The sequence below is a fragment of the Fimicolochytrium jonesii genome, assembly GCF_025526975.1.
Source record: "Fimicolochytrium jonesii strain JEL569 chromosome Unknown EV422scaffold_20, whole genome shotgun sequence".
In the NCBI taxonomy this organism is placed as follows: Eukaryota; Fungi; Chytridiomycota; class Chytridiomycetes; order Spizellomycetales; family Powellomycetaceae; genus Fimicolochytrium; species Fimicolochytrium jonesii.
The window spans coordinates 194,802-213,841 of NW_026515687.1; the positions used below are offsets into that span (position 1 = coordinate 194,802).

A 19,040-nucleotide genomic window follows, 5' to 3' on the forward strand; every position below is an offset into this window, starting at 1 on the left:
TCCTCCAAAAGCATCCCTCAGACGCCATCAACTCTCACACACTGGCAGAAGCTTTGGGTGGAACCAAGAGTGTATTGGAAGTCGCTGTGTTTGTTGACGCGTTGAGAGAGAAAGGTAGGAGCGGAAGTTAACTTCTTTCGCCTTGACTTTCAAAGCATGACCCCTCATACCCAGGATTTTTTTTGCGGGAATAGCACCACATCTCATCAGAAAGAGACCAGCAGAGGATGAACCCGAAAACCCAGTTCCACATTGTATGGAATGCATCGACCCTTTCGGCGAACCGTTGCCGAAAATCATAAGGAAGAGGCGAGGGTCAAAGTGGGTACGGATGGACCCCCCACATTTGGTCTCGCGGGACCACCTTTTCAAGGGCTCGAAAATCAAACAGGCATGGGCAAAGTGAGTTTTGAGCGAAACCCCAGCTGTCTCTCCAATCCAAGGAGCAGAATCACTCATGAACCAATGTCCCCCACAGAGCCTGCATCCGCAACGGCGCCCCGCTAGCAGTCCCCTCAAAAGGCGGCTCGCTAACAAAAGACCAGATGATTGACCGGAACGCTGGACCGCCTTTGACACCGGAGATGGTCCCACCGCTGGTCTCCCGTTTCAAAACGTGGCTGACCACCATCATCGATGCGTCCGCTTTGCTTGCATATGAGCGGCACAAGTATGGGATCGTTTATCATCACCGTGTATCCGCTGCGAAGGCTGCGAATGGGTTTTGTCCTGTAAGGATCTGTTTCCCTTTTTGTTATTTCTGTTCCGCTCTGTGTGATATCTCATTCAACTTGTTTCAAAAGGTACGGGCAAGAGACATCCACGCCGCCATCCGCCACCTGTACCCCGAATATCTGCCGGCGCTCACTTCTGGCGCGGATGGCGGCGACGACGCGATCGCGGAAGATGAGACTTTTGACACAGATGAGATGGATGGCGAGGAGGATGATGGGGCCACGAAAGCAGCAGAAGACGGTGAACCGGAGGAGCAGGATGATGCTGAAGATGATGAGGAGGAGGGAATGGATGTCGATGAGGATGGGTAGAGATGGTCGGCGCAGGGGACCTTGTGACACATAGTTCGTCTTCCCGGTCTTCTCCGTGTTTTCGCGGCGAGCGGCCCATCCATAAGCGGCGAGAGTGTTGGAAAATGCATGCGACACGTTCTGGACGGGCCTACATGTATCTTCAAAGCGGCCTGCAGTCCAAAAACGCTTTGGGGAATGTGGTCCCTAGATTGCAACAATTTCGACGTGGCAACGGAGATGCGACCGTCATCAGCTGAACTCTGAGGTTCATATGCGTTGCCGTTCACCAACACGCACTTCCGCCGTTTACCCCTCTCTCTATTTATATCTTCACAGCGCAATGGGCTCGGTCGCACCCACCGATAACGGTCCCCCACCAGAATTGCTCCCTCGCATTCTATGTCGCGTCGCATTCACAAATCCCCGTGACTTCCTCAACTGCCTACTAGTATGCAGGGCATGGAGCTCCGCTCTCTCGGCGAGGGAGCGCTGTCTGGTTAAGCACAGGTTTTCCGAAATCGATGATCTTGAACGGGCCGGGCAGATCTTCCGCGATGATGCTCGCGAGGCGAGCTTGGACACCAGTGCGTACGCCATATGGGACCAGCTGGACGTTGCCTTCTTGACGGCCGGCCATGGATTCCTTTCGCCTATGCAGCTCGACCTTCGTGATGGTGTCGAGCCTCCCAAGTACTATGCAAACGCGCCACAAGAGGAGGCTCGGTGGTCTGCCCTGAGTGCCGACATCGACTTGCTCGCTGGCCCCCTCCATGTTGTCAGCTTGGCTTCAAAAAACGAATTCGCTAAACCTGATGGGAGCAAAGGCTTCGTGCGCCGCCAGTATACCGGAGCTATGTCATGCCCGCTACTGATGCCCCCCGTTCCTGAGCTGGATGCTCTGGATGTGCTTTCCGATTCGACTGCTTCCATTATGCTAGCATTACGGCTGCGGGTGTCACCACACCTTCGCGACTACTACAGGATCAAAAGAATATCGCTAGCCGATGAGGAGGCAACCACAGCATACCTCATTCATCTGTTTCAATGGCTTTACGATGCCGACATGGACGAGTTTTGTTTTGAAAATGACGAGCACAGGCTGTTGCTTTCGGGGCTTTATCAAGCTTTGAAGGACAATAACATCGTGGAATTGATTGATGTGGACCTACCTGAAGGAACTCACGAGCATGCTGACGCACATGGGGGATGGGATGGAAACCTCTGCTTCTTCGTGCTGTGCCGAAGAGAAGAGCCCGGGCGCAACGTGGTGGGATGGATGATGTTCAATAGTTATCTTCCCCTTCCGTACGATCTGAGACATTATTGATGCTAGCTGGAGTCCAATGTTACGACATGCAAACGCAGTTCCATGTGAGCATGTGGGGCATGCGTAACATGTCTCTAGATGATATAATCGCTGATCAAATAAATCCTGCAACGTCCGAAACAGATGCAAAGGACTTCAATGGTATTGAGAGGAAATCGTTCATCGCAAGATATAAAGCAGACAAGTGACGGAAAAATTTTCGGACATCCGCAGAGGGTGAGCACGAGCAAGCAATAGTGGAGAGGAAAGGAGAACAGTCGAAGTCGCCGTGTCCGACTTCCGCGACGGTCTCATCAGAGCCCAGAGACCTGAACAGCATAGACGGCGCCTCTGTTTGACACGACAACGATTTTATTGCCAGTTTTGAAAGCCTGCTTCTCGACGGGGATCCGCAGCGTCCAGGCATTGTTGGCAACTTTGGCGGCTGGACCGAAAGGAGACGCCATCGGCTCCAAACGCGCCGTAATGACAGCGTCGCTCTCAGAGCACCACCCATCCATGCGCAGTACTCCTCCTGCCCACTCGCTGTTCAGGGGCACGACCATGTCGGGGACTGCGGCCCCCTTTGTGTTAGACCAGGGGCTGATCCAGCCGTCTGTAGTTTTGGCCGCGACCGCGAAATTGTGACACGAAGCACAAAAAACTCCCGGAAGTTTCTCATGTCGCGGGAACAGCGGGTACATCGCCGCCACCGTGCGAGTCGTCTCGCCACTTTGGGTCTCGTACGGCTCTCCGATTGGGATGGGCAAACCACCGAAGTCATCGAACTCTTGAATTATGAAACTTTGGATCCTCTGGTTATACAGCGGGTTCGGAGTCCAGAACCAACCAAGTGATGCTCCTGCCGGCTGAGGGTTGTAAGAGGCCAGGGTCGGAGCGGGGACAGCCGGCGCGGGTTTGAATTGGAAAGCCTTGAAAATAGTTTCCGTGCCGTAGGTAGTGCTCACTTCGATGAGGACGGTATTGTTGATGTAGATGCGCTCTCCAGAATACGGAATGGATTTGTTCGCCACCTTGCCTTTCGAATCCAGGACGGGGTTGACTACGAAAACCGGCTTTTGGTCCGCTGTGAAGGCCGGTAGCTTGCTGGAATTCTTCGCCTGCTCCCTTACGGTGTAGTGCATATTCCACCCGTTGGAAGCAAAGGTGACGTACTGAGCCTCTGTGGGCGTGCCAGCCGTGGCATTCGAGGGGGTGGATGTCACTTCGAGAGCTTCGAGGCGAGCGGGAAAAGGGGCGGAAGACCTGATATTCTCCGCCGTCGATGACTTTGCAACAAGCGCGCGGACTTCGAATGTGTACTGTTTTTCGGGGTGGACGCTGATGGCGATGTGATCAGCGTCCGCAGGGACACGGGTCCCGCGAACGGCATGGCTTGCTTTATCGATCGCAAGAACGTCATATCCAACCACCGGGTCCGCTCCCGGTGGAGACGAAACGGGCAGCCAAGCTATGTTTGCCCGGACCTTTGCATCGCCCTTCGGCGTGTCAATTGTCGCCGTGAAAGTCGACACCGGCGGAACATAGGCCCCAGGTCCAGCCGGGCAGCCCATTGCGGGCCCACCGACTTGCGAGGGTTCATGTATAGTAATACCTAGAGGGTTTCCAGCAGCGTCAGTGGCTAACCATCCGCGAACGTAGTATCCGCCGCCAGATAACGCCACGCGGGCCGCCTGTCGGTCCTCGAATATGAATCTTGCCACGAAACCAAGGAAACCTAGCCGTAAAGTTATCAGAGCAATCTTAGTTTCGCTAATGAAGAGTATAAAGCCTGATTTCAGTGAGGTCGCTCGTCAGAACTGAGTGAGTAGATACCTCCGGTGATTAGCAGCGATGAACTGTATCCTTGATTCACGGTGAGGACGCCTGCGGTGGCATTGGCGGGCTGCGAAGCGCGAAGGTCCGTGCCGCCAGTAAACGGTAGGAGGTCAGGATTGGCGATATGGACCTCGTAATGGGAGCCAATGTGCATGTCCCTAGCTATAGCTCCGCTGAGCGTGATCGCGTTGGCCCCAAAAATGGGATCGAAAACCGGCGCTTCATCCATGTAGATATCCAACACTCTGCCGTTTGCCACTTCAACGCCGTTGAACCAAATGGACACCACGTCTTGGCTGACAATATCCGGGGTGACATCCATCCAGCATACCCCGCCTGGGAATCTGGAGGATGAACATTCGTCTCGACTCGGTAACGTCCCGAACAACTTTACAACTTGCCTGGATGATTGACCTCGAGGGCAACCGTTTTGCCGCTGATTTTGCCACGGGCTCTTCCCACGACAACGAGGACCCGGTCCGGGTTCTCGATGATCGCCCCAGCCGGCTTCATCCAGCGACTGACTCGAATCTCCGCGGTCTGACCTGCATACTTTCGGAATCCTTGAACGCTCACCCTGTCCCGGTTGGGGTACACTACTAGATTGTCCGGGAAGTCCGGTAGAAGTGCTTCTACGAGGTGGCAGATCAGAACAAGAACGAAGAGCACAGGTAACTGGGCACGTCGAGTGAGGAACATCTTGGGAAAGTTCTTTGCGGAGGTGGTCGGCGACCACAGACGTAAGCTACCGCAAGGACGAACGCGAGATTTTTACGTCGGTGTTCGAAGAGACTCGGAGGAGCTTCTGCCGTTACAATCCAGGAAAACGTCTCCTCAGTCTGAGTCGAGGCCAATCGTCAAGCGAAGTTTGCATGTGAACCTTTTTGCCGCTTGGACGAGGAGAAGCGCCGTTCCAATAAATAGCGACGCCTCCCCGAAGCGTTTACGGTATGGGGCGCATTCAGGGTCATAAACGATGAAAGGATGAAGGAAAAAACGATGAATGGATAAAGGAAGGCAAGGGAAAGCGTTATTGTCCGGCGATAAACAAACGGACAACATCGAGCTACCACCCTGGCTACCACCTATGCAACTTTGTTGAAGGTCGTTTATAGCGTGTTGACTGTGTTCTCATGTCCGGCCCACTGTCAGTCCCTGTCAAAAGCTCCGAAGAAGAAGATCCGGATGGCTCCCCATAATTACGGTTAACCATATCGAGCTCGATTGTAGGAGGACCGTTCATTTCCCATTTCCCGTTAAGCGGTCAACCGACGGATGCTGTCGAAATCCTCGCTCATTTCGACAGCGTGTCGATTTGGGCCACGATGCTCTTCAATACCTGCTAGATTTGACGTATAAAGAATGGACCTACCTTATCTGGCGCAATCGTCAGAAGACCATGAGGGATATACGCATGTACGCCGACATATTGGAGATATAGAAGCGACGACGCATGAGTTTGTGGATAGCGGGTTCTCACAATACAACTTGACATTACAGTCGCTCCCATATAAATCAACAAACTTTGTACATCAGAAAGAACAGTAGATGCAGCTCATCAGGCTGAGCATGGGCATAACCCCCAAAAATGAGACTGCGTACATAAAACCATACGTATGATACAGTCACCCAGCCGCGCCTTCTAACAAGCCTTCATTGCCGCAATCTGCGTTTTGAGTTCCTACGACATTGCGTCAAAGACCTTTCCCGAAGGACCAACGAGGACGATAATGGGCTGTCACTCATGCGTACCTGATACCGCCGATAAGACTGCGCAATAGGTTGCCTGTCCTGCGCAGTCCGCACCGCCCGCCCGTTGGTGCGCTTGAAATCGTCTTGGAAACGGCGTAGGCGAAGCTGGATGCCTTTCTTCTCTAGTTCCAGGGCTTCTAAGACTTCCCTATAATCGAGCGTAAGCATTGATCATAGATGCGCATACGCCTCGGCGCAAAGTGCTCCCCCCCTCGCACACATACCGATCCATACCCCCACTCTCACCCTCAGCCTCCTCACACCTCTTCCGCACCTCCACATAACGCTTCCAAAGCCCTCTAGCGACCTTTTTCTCCTCCTCCGTTGACGAGGGTGTCTTTTTATAGATCGCCTTCAGAAGCACCAGCTCGTTTTTCAGTTCCGATTTCTCGCTCTGGCATTGCTGAAATGTCATCTGCGAAATGTCCGAGGGACGCCGGTGGTGTTGCCGGAGGAGGTGGAGACGCTCGAGGGCGAGGTGAGTGGGTGGAAGAGGGAGAGCGGGGGAGGTGGTCGAGCTGAGGGGGGTTGGGAGGGCCTCGGCCGCTGCGATTCGGGATGAAAATTGAATGAGACTCCGTTGACCATATTTGGCGTTTCCTATGACCGCGGAAATCATTTCCTACTCACGTCGAACCTGCGCCTTGATCTTCTTGTATCGCGCCACGAGCGCCCTCAAGAACTCCTCGTCCCGATCCGGTGGGTTCGCCGCTTTCAGGCTTTTGATCTGCTTGTACAGTGCGAGCATCTCCGCTCGCAGGCCTACCTCCTTCCCATCGGCGTCCTCCGCGCCCCCTGGAGGTGGCGATGTGGGAGATAACAGCGTGGAGGTGTCTGCCGAGAGATGACGTCGCTGTTTTAGGGGGTAGGAGGGATCGGCGGATCCAAAGGAGGCTGCTGATCGGCTTTGCGTGCTGTCGGGGAAGATAAGTGATTGCGGCGTAAGTGACGGAAAGAAATGTGTGCTTACATTTGCCCGGGTTGTCCGTTGGACGCATTTTCTATATGGCCGAGCCGCGCGCTCAATGGCCGAGAGGCGCTACGGTTGATACCATGTTTAGCATGACCAACCATGCTGCTCTGGCTTAGTTCTTCCTCACCTCTCCCGCCGACCGGTTTTCGCATCCCCAAAAATTTGCGGCCGCGTCGTTGATGTCGGCGTAGGCAGCACTCCTCCCGGCTTGTCCTCCCAACTTCGCCGTCGGGGAGCGTCATGCTCGGAATGCTGAACCCTTGCTGTGTGATGAGCAGACTCCTGTTGTGGTGCGCGTGATGAGACGGCGGATTTTGGCATGGCGTTTGTTCGTGGCGAGCTGCTTTCAGGTTGTAAGTTTTGATTGTTATGATGACGGTGTCAAGAGGAACGATGAAAGCGTTTGCTTACTACTGGTATGATTTCGCTTCTTCGGTTCTTGCCAACTGCAGTGGAATGCGAATCAATAATCGATCCTCGCTTAAAAACGTTGGGGTCCTTAGGTGCTCACGCTGTTCAGACTCCGGGTATGTAACTGCACATCGACCGGACTGCTCCGCCCCTTCCTTGCATCCATCGCATTGAGGGAATTCACCGAAACCCGCCGTTCAACCTCACGCGACCCCGGCTTCGGCGAGTCCGCAAACACCATATCCCGGGCAAGTCGTCGTGTATCCAGCGGCGGCGGCGGGGCAGATTGCGCCGGGACCCCCGTCTTCTTCGCCGCATGCGGTTTCGTCTCAACTCTTGCAGGTTCTTCGTCCTCCACTTCAGACCCGGAGTCCGACGCTGATTGTTCGGTTCCACTGGCATCTACTTCATCTTGAGACTCTGACTCCTCCTCGCTGCCTTCTCCAGGATCGGAAGACGCTGTTGTAATGTCGTTGAGCGGGATGTTGAACGAGACGGATTTTCGCTTGTCCAGTGGTCTGTGAAAATCATCCGTGTCGTTTTCCTCTGAGAACGAGTCTGACTGCGAATCATGACGCCTGGCAGGCACCTCTTCATCGTAATCGTCCTCAGACCCTGTGTGACTCGGCGATGTACTCCGCGACGAGATCGCTGTTGCGGTCTCCTGAGTTAAGCGGCTTGCATGTAATTTGCTGTGTGCACTCCGCCCGGTGCTGCCAGATGACGGACGGGTATGACTTGCAGTAGGCGGGGAGAGGTCCGTAGTCTATGGAAGCGCTCAATTCACGATGCAAAAGGTTGGTACATTGATCTGGCGGTCCTTACCGATGTCGATTTCGCACTGAAGAGTTTTGGAGCGGATCCCCAGTCTAGTAGGGAGTTCGATGTGGATTGTCTTTTGAAATGGTGATGCAAAACAATTAGGACTGTGCCAATGGCAGCCTCTGCTTTCATCCACTTGTCTCACCGGGAAACGGGGTTGCTCCCAGGACCATCCGCGGCCAGAGGCGCCAATCGAGAAGGGGCATTCAGCGATGCGGTTGTCTTCTGAGGTGAATCCATCTTTTCAATTGGCTCTGGCGTTGTGGCTGGACTAGTGAAATCCGAATCATTGAGCGGAGAGTCCAATTCAGACGTGTCATCGTCTGTTGTTGTCACAGTCGTTGCAGGCCCGAGAAGAGGCCGTATCAGAGCCGTTGCTTGTGCATGCGAGGAAGCCAGTTTGCGATTCTACATTTTCGCATTGAGCCCCAGAAATCCTACGAGGATGAACGGCTTTGGATCGCTATTCCTCACCCTATGCTCTTCCTCAGGTGCATCGTCGCCCCGTTCTAGTCGCACAGCATTTTGAAGTGGGCTTGACCCCACAGTCTGCCCATCTTTCCTATCGCCCCCAATATCTGTAGTGCTCCCTGCACGCTTGGACTAAACCGCCGCGGTCCATGTGAGTGAGTTGCATGAATATGGACTGGTGATGCAGCGACCTCTTCTCACATCTGTAAAGCTTGATCCCCTTCTGCGACCGATTGAGAGAAGCGCCCCTCCAACGTTCCCTAGTTTCCCGAAATTGCGTTTTGGTGGCAATGACCCCGTAGCTGTCGGGGAATCCACTGTTGACACGGAATCGGTGATGCTTCTGCAGTAGTGGGAAATTACCCCTGTTAGTATCGGATGTACTTCAGCATGCTAGAACGTACATTCAAACATGCGCAACCTGCTGGTATCACCGTCATCTGCGACCGAAGCGCTTGGAGTTTCCCAATCGGGAACCGGTACTGACTCCTTGGGTGCCACAATATCCATCGAACTCTCGTTCTTCCGGAATATGGACAGACGGCGCTTGACTGGCTCCTCTTTCTCTTTTTCTTTGATGACCTTCGGCGGCTCCTCGTCAATAAACTCCGGTGGTTCCTCCTGCATCATTAATGTGGCCAATCAGATGATCCATCGGCAACGCAGCTCATCTGTCCTCCTGTCGATGCGCTATCGTTTCCCCAGACTCTCCCAACGTACCGATCACCTACCGCCCCGAGTATCGCCTCCATGTCATCCAGTATAGACGCCATGATCTTCGACACGATCATACTTTCCGCCACAAAGCTCGACTGGCCGCTCAGATCCGTGCTGCCAGGTTTTGGCTCCGACGGGCATTTGAACACATTCGGCGCAAAGACAACGCTCAGGTTTGATGTTGTCATGCGGTTCCGGTCGGCGTGTGATGCGACGAGGCGGAGGTACCGACATAGGTACCGGAGGGAGTGATAGTTTATCTGTGGCAGCGTGGACAAAACTGTTCGGAGCTCTTCAACTGATCCTGTTAAATGAGCAGGGCTGTTAGGTGGGCCCGTAAGCACGATATGCACAACGGCCGTTGAATGATCTACCTGCGGCATTCTCCAGTGGCTTGTAGAATGTTTCCGGTATAAGTCCATCGGGTAGTTCTCGTATCCATTGTTTGAGCAGTGATGCAACGGCGGGTATGTCGGCGAGTTGGACTTCGCTCAGATCTATGCTGTTCGCTTTGTCAAAACGCTCTCTGAGGTCTTTCAGCGTTTTGGCTTGGGCGCCAGTCCGGAAGATGCCTTCTGTCCCAAGAACTAAAAGACGACGCACATCGTTGATTGCAACGTTATTACCATGGGTATATTGCTTTAGCTACCGTACCTTCGTCTGAGCTCAGCCACTTGATCAACTTTTTCAGAATATATGGCACGTTGGGATCCCCACTCGTTCGTCCTGCGGCTATGTCTCTTGCCAATAGGATCTCAATGGGTGAACCAAAGAAAGACGGCGCACTCGACGCTGATGTCGAGAGCCGCCTGAGGAACCTCTTCATTATTGATCAGATGCGTGCCAGGTCTTTCCGCTGAGGGATACTGGATTGATCTAGATGTCGCCTTGTCTCGTATAAAATGTTTCAGGCTGCTTCTCGGACTGGCAGTTGAGAGGAGTGGACCGCAGGCGTATAGATGTTTTAAGTAGGTGCAATGTAGTAGTCAGAAAAGCAACTGCGGGATTGCAAGACAAGGGTTTAGTCGCAGGGTACTAGTGCCCTTCAACGACCAGGGAGGCCCACGTCAAATAATGAGTAAAACTGCGAGCGGCGATTCGCGTTCCGGATATGACAGCGCGTTTGATGCAGCCGCGCCACCTGTCAGTGCCCCGATTTGCCACCACCAAGCTGCCCAACGCACGTTTTTCCATCCCACCAAATCCTGTGAGAACGGGCGACGGACAGAAGAATCCATAGGATGTGTCATTATGTAAAGTCCCATTATCATGGAATGCACGCTAAAAATGTTTCAGAGAGTAATTCCGTAGTTTCCAAGAACACTAATGTGCTGCTTTGCCAGGGACAGGCACAGGCGTATTGTGTTGTCTCTCATGCTCCTGCCTCGACACAAACTTCCGTTTGCCCCCTACCGCACCACTCGCTCCCTCCATAAGCCACTGACAAATATAAGCAGCGCTCCCCACAAACCGCACCGCCGACAGAGCCGCGACACTCCAAAAAATGAACGAAAGATACGGGTTCACCGTCCCGCCTTTCGTATCCACATGCGCATACAACTTGTCCATGATCGTCTGCGTGGAAAACACAATAACCAGGACGGAGTTGGAAAATATCCAGGCGAGGACGACTCGTGTGCGGTACATTCTGAAATAATCGTCGATCTTTGTTTGACGGTCACGGGAGGAGCGTTGTTTTTCCGGGCGGCGGACGAGCCCTTCGAGGGTTGAGGAGAAACGCGAATTAAGCTCGTCTGCGTCGTCGAGGGGTAGGTCGACGGTCACCTCCGCTTCGCTGGAATCGTTTTTCTTTACGGCTACGGAAGTGCCGGCAATGGCACCCTGTGCAACGTTATCTCCCTTTGTTCCCCTGCAACATGCAAGACGTGGTCCGTGAGCGGTTTGCGTATGAGGCTAGCGCCGCTAAACAACCGTCCAGCCGAAGTGGAAACTTACCAACTGATATCATGCAAATTGCAAACTAAAGGATATCGATGTTGAGCTCACATGTGGTAACAAAGTCAACGAGTTCGTCTCGCTCAGACTTACATGCATAAACCATAAACACATTAATATAAACCGGCAACAGCAACAAATACTGCACCATACTCGTCACACAATGCCACGGATCCAAATGCAAGACCGACGACCCGAAATACAACCCATACGTAGACCCGAGCGATATCACAATATCGCGGAACGACGGTTCGTTGATCAGCTTGTGTCCGATGTTGTCCCAATCCGCCGTTGTTTTGGGGATCCCCTTGTACACGGCGTTGCCGCCCATGAAGAGCAGGAAGCCCATTAGGATGGCGAAGAGAACAAGGATGGAGTAGTAGAGGGTTTTGGAGCCTTGTGGTCGATTCCCTAAATCAGAATGGCTCGAGGATTAGTAGGGTCCCCTGGAGTGTACACATGTCGGAATGATGAACGCACCGAAGGAAGCAATGACAAGGGCGACGATAGCCCCGATATAGAAGTAACGCAGAATGACGAACATCGTGGGGCCAGCCCCATTGAATGGATCTGTTGCTTCGTTATTCGTTCCTTGGAACAAAAAGTGGAAAGTGAGGTAGAAATTGCCCTAAATAAACAATAGCGTGAGATGAGCACCGATAGTGTCTGTGCAAAATCCGGAAAAAGCAAACCTATACGTACAACAGAAAACCAACTAAAAATCAGATTGTAGATATTATAAATCTCTTGAAAGCTCAGAACGGCGATTCGCGACCCCGAGTGGCTCGACCGCCAGAGCAGCTTGAAATTCGTCACGGCATGTACGGCGGCGAAGAAGCTCCCATTGAGCCAGCGCCGCCTTTGCGAGATCAGCTCAGGGAGAGCGCCGGGTACGTCGGTCTCCGCTGAGGCGTTCTTGACGTATTTGAGGACCCAGTTCTCGTTTAGCTTCGTCACGAGCTCGAAGCAGAGGATCCGATCTAGGTGCGCACATGAGAATAAGCGGAAGGTGCTCACTGGTTGCGGCTGGAAAGACACTACCTTCTGCGAGATACATGTTTGCTTTGAATACGTCGGTTTGCCCGGAGTGATTCTCTCCTTGGAAGTAACTGGCCAGAGGACCGCTGGTGGGGGTGGAATTCTGCAGAGCCTTGTATCGGTAAGCCGAGAAAGCCCCGGGCAGGACTTGAATGTATCCGAAGACCTGGGAAAGCAAAGCCGCCGTGAGACGGAGTCATCCGTGGCGAGTCGCAGGGCGTATATGTAAGCTCGGAGTTCGCCCACATACCGACTCAAGAGGTTTATCGAGAATATTCGACATTCTTCGAGGACAGGGATATTGTCAGTGATCAGTAGCAGGCGTTGCTAGCATCAGCTGACTTACTTATACTCGAAATTCTGAGCCGCAACAAGCGGATTCAGAAGATTCTTCCATCCTTTCCCGAGCTCGGCCACAATCTCCCCACAGGCACCGCCAACCTGGGGATCGCGATCGAAGGCTACCCGAGGAAGGGGTTTATGGACCCATCCAAGGCACAGATGCAAGGGTGTCATGAGCCTCACCTCTCCATAAGTGGTAGATAGATGTCCCTGTCGGCTTTGTTCCGACGTCCAGGAGGACGCATACGTTGGGGTTCAGGACTGGATAGAGTGGTGTTCAGCGAACGCATGCTCTCAGGAAACCATTTACCCGCGTTTTCAAGTTACCTGGTCCAAAGGCGTTGAAGAACCATCGGTGGCTGTTGATCTGGGGAGAAAAGGTAAGCGGCTGATCGGCCCTAGTATGCAACGCTCGCATCTACCTTCTTCGCATTCTTCTCCTTCAGACAAAACAGCACCTTTGAAGTATCGTCTTCGTCAGAAAACAGTCTCCGCGCGGTATTTTACCGAAACGGGTCTAACCTGCACGGGCACCATCCCATTCCGATGAGTCCGAATATTCAACTCCTTATCGATCGCGATCTGGGTGGTAAACTCAAACAAGTGCGCAGACACAGGTTTGGTCTCCACCTGCGTCCTCTCCAATCCGGGCGAGTAGACGCCCATGACTTGCAGCATGCTCAAGACCCGCTTGTCGACTTTTGTGCGGCCGTCGGAGACGACGCATACGACGATGTTTTGCCATCCGTTGGGGCCCCATGTGTAGGGGCATTTGTCAGAACACATGTAGGCTATGTTCTTTTGGACGCTGGTCATCGTTTTTGCGAACAATTCTTCGTCCTTGCCAAACATAGAAGGTTAGTCATGCCGTCAAAGCGGGGGTTTCCTCTTCCTGCAGTACAACCACAAACGCACTTCATTGTACATGGTCATCACAATGAACAGCTCGGTATCCCGGGTAAAAAGCTTCGGTCTCAGCGTATACCCCGACTCCGGCTTCCCAAACTCGTCAGGATCACACGTAACAGCGGTATACCGCAAATGAGTAAACTCATGCCCTTCCTTTATGTTGCACATGTCGAGATACCGCTCAGATACGGGAAAGTCCACGACAAAGTTCCCCGTCTTCAGGGGCACTTTCCGGCGCACAGTTGTGAATCTCCCCGGTCCTACTGCAGCCCCCGCGCCTCCTACATCGCCCAATGTATCTATAGACGCTGAGCCCCGTGTTGGCAATGGGTCTTGTGACGGGTATTGCCGTCGGCCCGGGGCGGGTGAGACGGGATTTGATCTGGTGTAATCCTGCATTGGATACGATCCTGATGGAGGTGCCAGGGAATTCGCCGGCTGAGGCGTTGTTCGACGCGGCAGCTGCGGTGATGCATGGGCAGATGGATGCGGAGATGCACTCGGCGTGCCATGATAACCCCCTTGCCTATCATTCGGCGGCGGATTCGGATAAGCTCCCGCCGGTGGCAGTGGCACCTGGAAGCTGCCTACCGACGGCTTCCTGTCGTCATAACCCAGTCGCGGCCCCGTTACTTGCGAGCGCCTCGTATCATTCAACGTGCTGCTCGCCTCTGATGGGGTGAAGTTTTGTGCAGGCGGGTATGCATGGCTGACTTCCTCATAGCTCGAGTGGGGGTGGAGGGGAGGTGGTGGGTTGTAACTTCCAGCTAGGTGCGCAGGCCCTGCGGGTCCGGGAACAGCGGGTAGGGGTCCGCGACGCTCAGGTTGTGGGGAGCCGTACGGTGATGGAGAGGGTGATGGGCGGGTACTCCCGCCCCTGCTGCCTGGTGGCGGCTGCGTTTCAGAAGTAAGTGAGCTTTTGCCGGAACATAGATGCTGTGCGTTTGCGGGCTTGACGAGACGGTCCACACATACCTGATAGTTAGCCATCTAGAATTCTAAAACCAGTTTGAGCACGGCTGGATATCGAGTTCCGAACACCTACTGTATTGTATCAAGGCAGCCCCAGTTCCCGCTGAGCTAGTTTTGGCTTTTTACGTCCTTGCGCTGGTGCGGACAGCAAATGCTTTTCCATATACGAGGCTGTGGATTTTGCTGCCAAGACTTGCTCCGCGCACGCCGTTCTCAAAAGACAACGCGTTATGTCACTTCTTGCAGCCCGCCAATGCCGCCATGCGGTGCGACGCGGCGGGAGAACGTGCCCACTTCGCTGCTATGTGCAAAGCGGTGCTATATCTTTGGTCAAAAATATGGTTGGGTTGATGATGTGTTAAGTTACCGGGGGGTCGTCCGCCTGGGACATGAATGAATAAGTTACTATGTAGCTAAACGACAAGAACTCTATCAATCCCATCCTCCAACCAGCAGGTCAGGTGCAGGCTGCGTTCCAGTCTTCGACACAGGTTTCATAGCAGCCGGCGTCGCAGCTGCCACAGCAGGATCGAACGCCGTGACGGCCTTCCGCGCTTTCGCCTTGACATCGACAACTGCGAGGACTCCTGATCGGGCTGGAGTTGTGTCTTCGACGGGCGGTCGAGGAGTGGGTTCTGTGCGAGGGTCGGGTGCCATGGGAGTATTTGCATCCGGTTTCGGTGGTTGGGAAGCTTTCTTTGACGGCGATTCTCGCGTTGGTCCAGCTTCTGGTGCAGCTGTCTTTTTCCGGCCTTTGGCCCCAGCGGAGTCGGCTGCAGGCTTGCTGCCGGTAACGCCACTTGTCTCCGACCCTCTCTTTGCTGGCTTGGGTGATGCCGCTTTCGCATCCGCCCAGAAAAACGGGTCGGCTGCATCGGCTTCTGGTTTCTCCTTCGCTGCCCGCTTCTTTCCATCTCCCTTCACGTCTTTCCCATTTGCCTTATCCTTCGGATTCGTTTTCTTCGCCGGGACGACGGCTTTCCTGCCTTCTGTTCCTTGTTTCCGCGCTACGTCTGCTTTCGCCTTTGTTGAAATGGCTTTGTCACCTGCGAGCGACGCTATGCTTGCCTCAGGGCGAGGTCTCTTTTGTGAACGGTCAAAGGGCTTTCGCGCCGACGCTTCCGCATCGCGCTTACGCTTGAGCGGTAGATCGCCGGCCTTTTCCTTCTGCACCTCCATCTTCTCTCCGTCACCATCCGGTTTCGCTTTCGGCCCCTGCTCCCCTTCAATTCTCCGCTTCTTGGCAGGCCGACCCTCCCCCTCCTCCGCGCGTTCTGCTCCCTCCTCAAGCACCGGAACACTAGCCTTCTGGCTTTGGATATGCTTCTTCAATTCCAAAGCCTTCCGTTTCGTCTTCCTCTCCAAAAACTTCGGATCAAACCGATCATTATCCAACACCCTCAGCGACGGACACAAAGTCAATATGCTCTGTCGGTACTCATCGTCCGCCTTCTTATTCGCTTCCGCCGCCCTCTCCTTCTCCTTCTGCACCAACGGGTTGCCCTTCAGGTTCAGATTGACCAAAGCCCGTAGCGAGGCCAACGAGGCAATGTCGGCCATCCCCTTCAATAGATTGTTTCCCATGTCCAGGATTTCGAGCGCAGGTAATGAGCGGATGTGGTCGGGGATGTTGAGGATTTTGTTGTCGTTTAGGCGGAGTTCTTTGAGCGCGGGCAGTAAACGAAGGTCGGGGAAGAGGCGGAGCTGGTTGTGCGCTACAGAGAGCTTTGTGAGGTTGGATAGCGAACCGAGACCGTCGAGGCTTGATAGGTTGTTGTGGGATAGAACTAAAAACAGATCATGCAAATTAGATTATGACAATTCTCTCACAATGTTGGACGGCGACACCGAAATGCAATGCGTACCAATGGTATTTAGATTCAACAGGGTCGAGATATTCTCTATCCGGGCAATCTTGTTGTGGTTCAAAATGAGAGCCTTCAATGCCGTACATTTGCTGACATGATGCGAAATCCTATTCACTTGGTTGTGACTTAGATTGAGAACTGCGAGGAGACCAAAGAAGATCAATACGGCGCTTCACAAAAGACCCCAGCGACAATTCCGCTCACTCACCCAACAACTTCTCCAGCGTCTCCACCCCCTGACAACTCTCCAGCTCGTTCCCGGACAAGTTCAACAACGTCAGTTCCTTGTTATGCTTTATCCCGCTCAACGCGTCGGCTTTTTTTATGGAGTTCTTGCTGAGGTCCAGTTTATGGAGGTTCACGGCGACGGACAGGTCCTCAATGTGGGATATCTCCATCCCGGAACATTTGGTGGAGACGAGCTCTGAGAGGGGGGTGGAGGGGTGCTGGGCGGCTAGCACTTTCGGTGTGAGCTTCATAGTGAGTGGACTTTGAACGAGTGATGCGTAGAAGCGTCGGATAACGCAGAGGGCTCCTCAGCTCAAATAAAATAAGAAGATACTGTTATTACAAGTCTATCCGACCTTTTCTGTCCCGATGAGTGCACTGTTCAGCGTTCAGCAAAATGTCCATTTCGAAGTGATTTCGAAGTTGGCATCAAAATGTTGAAGGCCTCGCTGCGCCACGCGAACCGACTTGAGCTTCCGGCGAAACTCTCAAAATTAGCACGTTCCGCAATGCACAAACCTCAATCGGCCTCGTCATCGGAACGTCCCGCACCGTAGTCGTCAGTATCTCACGGAAGTGAATAGGATCTCGAGACACAGAAAAACAACTTGGATGACGTCGAAAGCCCCGGAAATTGTATTTAGGATGTCGTCGCGGAGGGGCATCAGCGCTGTGTTCCCGTCGAATAGAGGAGTAAACCGGCAGTCGTCGAGAGCAAGCGGGGCGGGAGTAGATTCCCGGAGGAATACGAGACGCTATGTGACCCAAAGCTGTCAGTGCCAGGCTTCGATCGCGGGGCTTACTGCGAATCGAATTCATTTGCGGGGAGTATCGATACCTGGCATAGCGTGCCAAAAGGCGCCAGTATCAGAACTCTACCTTTCGATGCTTTTCCAAACACGAGGTAGGCTCCTCCATCCGTTTGCTGCAATCAGCTTGGTATTAACGTTATATGTCAATTCTTTCCCAGCCAACACCACCGCATCCCGCCCGCAACCCCCCTATTCCCCTCCCCCGCCACCACCACCACCAACCTCCGACCCACATGAATCGGCGTACGACACCACCGGCGAACCACGTTTAAAGTTCTCCCAACGCTTCGGCGCACCCATTAGTGCTCTGCTACTGTACAGCTCTCTGACGATGATCTCCCTGCAGTATCTGTGGGTGAGACTGACGTTCGAGGAGACGCGGTTGAAGGAGGAGGCAAGGATAGAGGGGTTGCAGAGGGAACTCGAGGAGTGGAAACGGAAGGCCGAGGAGAAGAAAGGGGATAGTGGGATTGGGGTGATAGGGACATTGACGGGGAAGAGCACTTGGTGGAAGTTTTGGTGATGACCCGCTGTAGAATCGGCGCTTTGTACAGAAGGGGGTACAGGGTCCAATTTCTAGATGTCAGAGTATAGAAGTGTCCACCACACGGCGTCCTGTATATATTACACTCTGCATTCACTTCACAAAGCCCCAGGTGCCAAAAGCACTGTGTTGTACAGTAGATGCAGAAATCTGATCAATGAGATCGCATGGCACATCAAACGTCCGCAGCTAATGCATTCAGTCCTGTTTCTCAGATGACGGCCCCCTCTCCAGATGCCGCCGGTGCTCCTGGATTCGCGGCCCCGCTTCCTTGCGCAGCTCCCTGAAAATGTTATATTCAGCGTCAACTTCTATGTTGGTTGAAGCCAGAAGAATGGTAAAATGCGTACCTGCCCCGCTCCACCCGCCCCACCAGCCTCATCCAGCCGCTGCTGCAGCTCCTCCACCTTGCGACGCAGCTCCTCGTTCTCGGACTTGAGCGCTTCTACGTCTACGTCGGATGGGCCGCCTAGAAACTGTTTCACGTACCTAGAGTACGGAATGTTCAGTCACGATTAAACGAGAAGAGGAAAGTGCTATGGTTTCCCATACTCACTCCAATGCATTTTCCGGCTTCTCTGGTTCCTCGTACAGACCAACGAGAACTATACAATCACAGAAGCAGCGTATCAATATTTGGCCAACCATTTCCATTTTTCACATGAGAGTGATGCTGACCTTTCGTCAGCGCATCCACGATCCCGTTCTTCTCCAGGTACTTCCGGAAGTCTTCTTTCTTGTGGTCTCCAGCCTGCAATATTGTATCTTTTTCAGTCATGGTTCTTTCTGAACACAGCATCGTGGGACTTACAGCCATTGCGACAACGTTCACTTCGGTCTTCGCACTATTCGCTTTACAGAGAGAGGTTGAATGCAGAGTCGGCGCTGTGGTTGCGTTGCTGAGTGCGTTGATGGGGTAGCGACCTGCGCTGTGACCTTTATGTTATCTGGCCGTGGGAAAGTTGGAAGTTGAACCGGTGGTGGCCGGTTGTGAGCTTTACGCGTGCGACGAGATCCTCCTCCTCACGCGTTTCGCGTGCACAACTGGTATC

General features: G+C 53.5%; 9 protein-coding genes across 9 annotated transcripts; 3 read left to right on the forward strand and 6 right to left on the reverse strand.

Moving 5' to 3' along the window:
* Positions 1 to 8: 8 nt before the first annotated feature.
* Positions 9 to 1,173, forward strand: EV422DRAFT_162838 (uncharacterized protein). The gene is made up of 4 exons (XM_053065006.1): positions 9 to 114; positions 175 to 402; positions 479 to 731; positions 804 to 1,173. Exons 2-4 carry the CDS (start codon positions 257 to 259, stop codon positions 1,044 to 1,046), a joined length of 642 nt encoding a protein of 213 aa, XP_052923672.1. The 5' UTR covers positions 9 to 114; positions 175 to 256; the 3' UTR covers positions 1,047 to 1,173.
* EV422DRAFT_162907 (uncharacterized protein) lies at positions 1,140 to 2,541 on the forward strand. The gene is made up of 2 exons (XM_053065008.1): positions 1,140 to 2,399; positions 2,479 to 2,541. Exon 1 carries the CDS (start codon positions 1,300 to 1,302, stop codon positions 2,353 to 2,355), a length of 1,056 nt encoding a protein of 351 aa, XP_052923673.1. The 5' UTR covers positions 1,140 to 1,299; the 3' UTR covers positions 2,356 to 2,399; positions 2,479 to 2,541.
* Positions 2,479 to 5,331, reverse strand: EV422DRAFT_162891 (uncharacterized protein). The gene is made up of 3 exons (XM_053065007.1): positions 4,575 to 5,331; positions 4,171 to 4,509; positions 2,479 to 4,072 (listed from the first exon to the last, which is right to left on the reverse strand). The coding sequence occupies exons 1-3, from the start codon at positions 4,870 to 4,872 to the stop codon at positions 2,649 to 2,651; spliced, it is 2,061 nt and encodes a 686-aa protein (XP_052923674.1). The 5' UTR covers positions 4,873 to 5,331; the 3' UTR covers positions 2,479 to 2,648.
* Positions 5,332 to 5,649: 318 nt separating this feature from the next.
* Positions 5,650 to 7,402, reverse strand: EV422DRAFT_162957 (uncharacterized protein). The gene is made up of 6 exons (XM_053065009.1): positions 7,026 to 7,402; positions 6,896 to 6,964; positions 6,556 to 6,839; positions 6,150 to 6,471; positions 5,926 to 6,073; positions 5,650 to 5,854 (listed from the first exon to the last, which is right to left on the reverse strand). Exons 1-6 carry the CDS (start codon positions 7,217 to 7,219, stop codon positions 5,816 to 5,818), a joined length of 1,056 nt encoding a protein of 351 aa, XP_052923675.1. The 5' UTR covers positions 7,220 to 7,402; the 3' UTR covers positions 5,650 to 5,815.
* Positions 7,403 to 9,231: 1,829 nt separating this feature from the next.
* On the reverse strand, positions 9,232 to 9,841 carry EV422DRAFT_498547 (Rho GTPase activation protein; the record flags this gene model as incomplete). The annotated part of the gene is made up of 2 exons (XM_053068025.1): positions 9,232 to 9,623; positions 9,676 to 9,841. Coding segments are annotated over 2 exons (558 nt in total), but the record flags the coding sequence as incomplete, so codon positions are not given.
* A 628-nt stretch (positions 9,842 to 10,469) lies between these two features.
* On the reverse strand, positions 10,470 to 14,826 carry EV422DRAFT_536640 (chitin synthase-domain-containing protein). The gene is made up of 14 exons (XM_053070847.1): positions 14,540 to 14,826; positions 13,571 to 14,458; positions 13,178 to 13,495; positions 13,078 to 13,113; positions 12,983 to 13,022; positions 12,839 to 12,916; positions 12,660 to 12,774; positions 12,564 to 12,597; positions 12,317 to 12,479; positions 11,978 to 12,255; positions 11,756 to 11,903; positions 11,369 to 11,686; positions 11,276 to 11,300; positions 10,470 to 11,189 (listed from the first exon to the last, which is right to left on the reverse strand). The coding sequence occupies exons 1-14, from the start codon at positions 14,552 to 14,554 to the stop codon at positions 10,643 to 10,645; spliced, it is 3,003 nt and encodes a 1,000-aa protein (XP_052923677.1). The 5' UTR covers positions 14,555 to 14,826; the 3' UTR covers positions 10,470 to 10,642.
* A 27-nt stretch (positions 14,827 to 14,853) lies between these two features.
* On the reverse strand, positions 14,854 to 17,059 carry EV422DRAFT_536641 (uncharacterized protein). The gene is made up of 3 exons (XM_053070848.1): positions 16,613 to 17,059; positions 16,402 to 16,542; positions 14,854 to 16,323 (listed from the first exon to the last, which is right to left on the reverse strand). Exons 1-3 carry the CDS (start codon positions 16,881 to 16,883, stop codon positions 14,969 to 14,971), a joined length of 1,767 nt encoding a protein of 588 aa, XP_052923678.1. The 5' UTR covers positions 16,884 to 17,059; the 3' UTR covers positions 14,854 to 14,968.
* A 6-nt stretch (positions 17,060 to 17,065) lies between these two features.
* On the forward strand, positions 17,066 to 18,061 carry EV422DRAFT_163111 (uncharacterized protein). Its single transcript, XM_053065011.1, has 2 exons — positions 17,066 to 17,536; positions 17,603 to 18,061. Exons 1-2 carry the CDS (start codon positions 17,245 to 17,247, stop codon positions 17,965 to 17,967), a joined length of 657 nt encoding a protein of 218 aa, XP_052923679.1. The 5' UTR covers positions 17,066 to 17,244; the 3' UTR covers positions 17,968 to 18,061.
* Positions 18,062 to 18,985, reverse strand: EV422DRAFT_163072 (uncharacterized protein). Its single transcript, XM_053065010.1, has 5 exons — positions 18,800 to 18,985; positions 18,667 to 18,739; positions 18,545 to 18,593; positions 18,339 to 18,477; positions 18,062 to 18,271 (listed from the first exon to the last, which is right to left on the reverse strand). Exons 1-5 carry the CDS (start codon positions 18,803 to 18,805, stop codon positions 18,200 to 18,202), a joined length of 339 nt encoding a protein of 112 aa, XP_052923680.1. The 5' UTR covers positions 18,806 to 18,985; the 3' UTR covers positions 18,062 to 18,199.
* Positions 18,986 to 19,040: the final 55 nt, after the last annotated feature.

Bases quoted from the DNA above. Each gene is read 5' to 3' on its own strand.
- EV422DRAFT_162838 (XM_053065006.1), top strand. From the start codon at position 257: ATGGAATGCATCGACCCTTTCGGCGAACCGTTGCCGAAAATCATAAGG. The intron at 403-478 runs GTGAGTTTTGAG...TGTCCCCCACAG, and splicing joins ATCAAACAGGCATGGGCAAA to AGCCTGCATCCGCAACGGCG. The intron at 732-803 runs GTAAGGATCTGT...TTGTTTCAAAAG, and splicing joins CTGCGAATGGGTTTTGTCCT to GTACGGGCAAGAGACATCCA.
- EV422DRAFT_162907 (XM_053065008.1), top strand. From the start codon at position 1,300: ATGCGTTGCCGTTCACCAACACGCACTTCCGCCGTTTACCCCTCTCTC.
- EV422DRAFT_162891 (XM_053065007.1), bottom strand. From the start codon at position 4,872: ATGTTCCTCACTCGACGTGCCCAGTTACCTGTGCTCTTCGTTCTTGTT. The intron at 4,510-4,574 runs GCAAGTTGTAAA...CCAGATTCCCAG, and splicing joins CCTCGAGGTCAATCATCCAG to GCGGGGTATGCTGGATGGAT. The intron at 4,073-4,170 runs GTATCTACTCAC...CTTTACGGCTAG, and splicing joins ATCGCTGCTAATCACCGGAG to GTTTCCTTGGTTTCGTGGCA.
- EV422DRAFT_162957 (XM_053065009.1), bottom strand. From the start codon at position 7,219: ATGCCAAAATCCGCCGTCTCATCACGCGCACCACAACAGGAGTCTGCT. The intron at 6,840-6,895 runs GTAAGCACACAT...CTTCCCCGACAG, and splicing joins AACGGACAACCCGGGCAAAT to CACGCAAAGCCGATCAGCAG. The intron at 6,074-6,149 runs GTATGTGTGCGA...GCTCGATTATAG, and splicing joins GAGAGTGGGGGTATGGATCG to GGAAGTCTTAGAAGCCCTGG.
- EV422DRAFT_536640 (XM_053070847.1), bottom strand. The intron at 11,904-11,977 runs GTACGTATAGGT...TTGTTTATTTAG, and splicing joins TTTTTAGTTGGTTTTCTGTT to GGCAATTTCTACCTCACTTT. The intron at 11,301-11,368 runs GTAAGTCTGAGC...GATATCCTTTAG, and splicing joins TGTGTTTATGGTTTATGCAT to TTTGCAATTTGCATGATATC.
- EV422DRAFT_536641 (XM_053070848.1), bottom strand. From the start codon at position 16,883: ATGAAGCTCACACCGAAAGTGCTAGCCGCCCAGCACCCCTCCACCCCC. The intron at 16,543-16,612 runs GTGAGTGAGCGG...GTCTCCTCGCAG, and splicing joins GACGCTGGAGAAGTTGTTGG to TTCTCAATCTAAGTCACAAC. The intron at 16,324-16,401 runs GTACGCATTGCA...ATCTGTTTTTAG, and splicing joins GTTGAATCTAAATACCATTG to TTCTATCCCACAACAACCTA.
- EV422DRAFT_163111 (XM_053065011.1), top strand. From the start codon at position 17,245: ATGACGTCGAAAGCCCCGGAAATTGTATTTAGGATGTCGTCGCGGAGG. The intron at 17,537-17,602 runs GTAGGCTCCTCC...ATTCTTTCCCAG, and splicing joins GATGCTTTTCCAAACACGAG to CCAACACCACCGCATCCCGC.
- EV422DRAFT_163072 (XM_053065010.1), bottom strand. The intron at 18,594-18,666 runs GTCAGCATCACT...GTGATTGTATAG, and splicing joins CGTGGATGCGCTGACGAAAG to TTCTCGTTGGTCTGTACGAG. The intron at 18,478-18,544 runs GTGAGTATGGGA...TCCGTACTCTAG, and splicing joins AAGCCGGAAAATGCATTGGA to GTACGTGAAACAGTTTCTAG.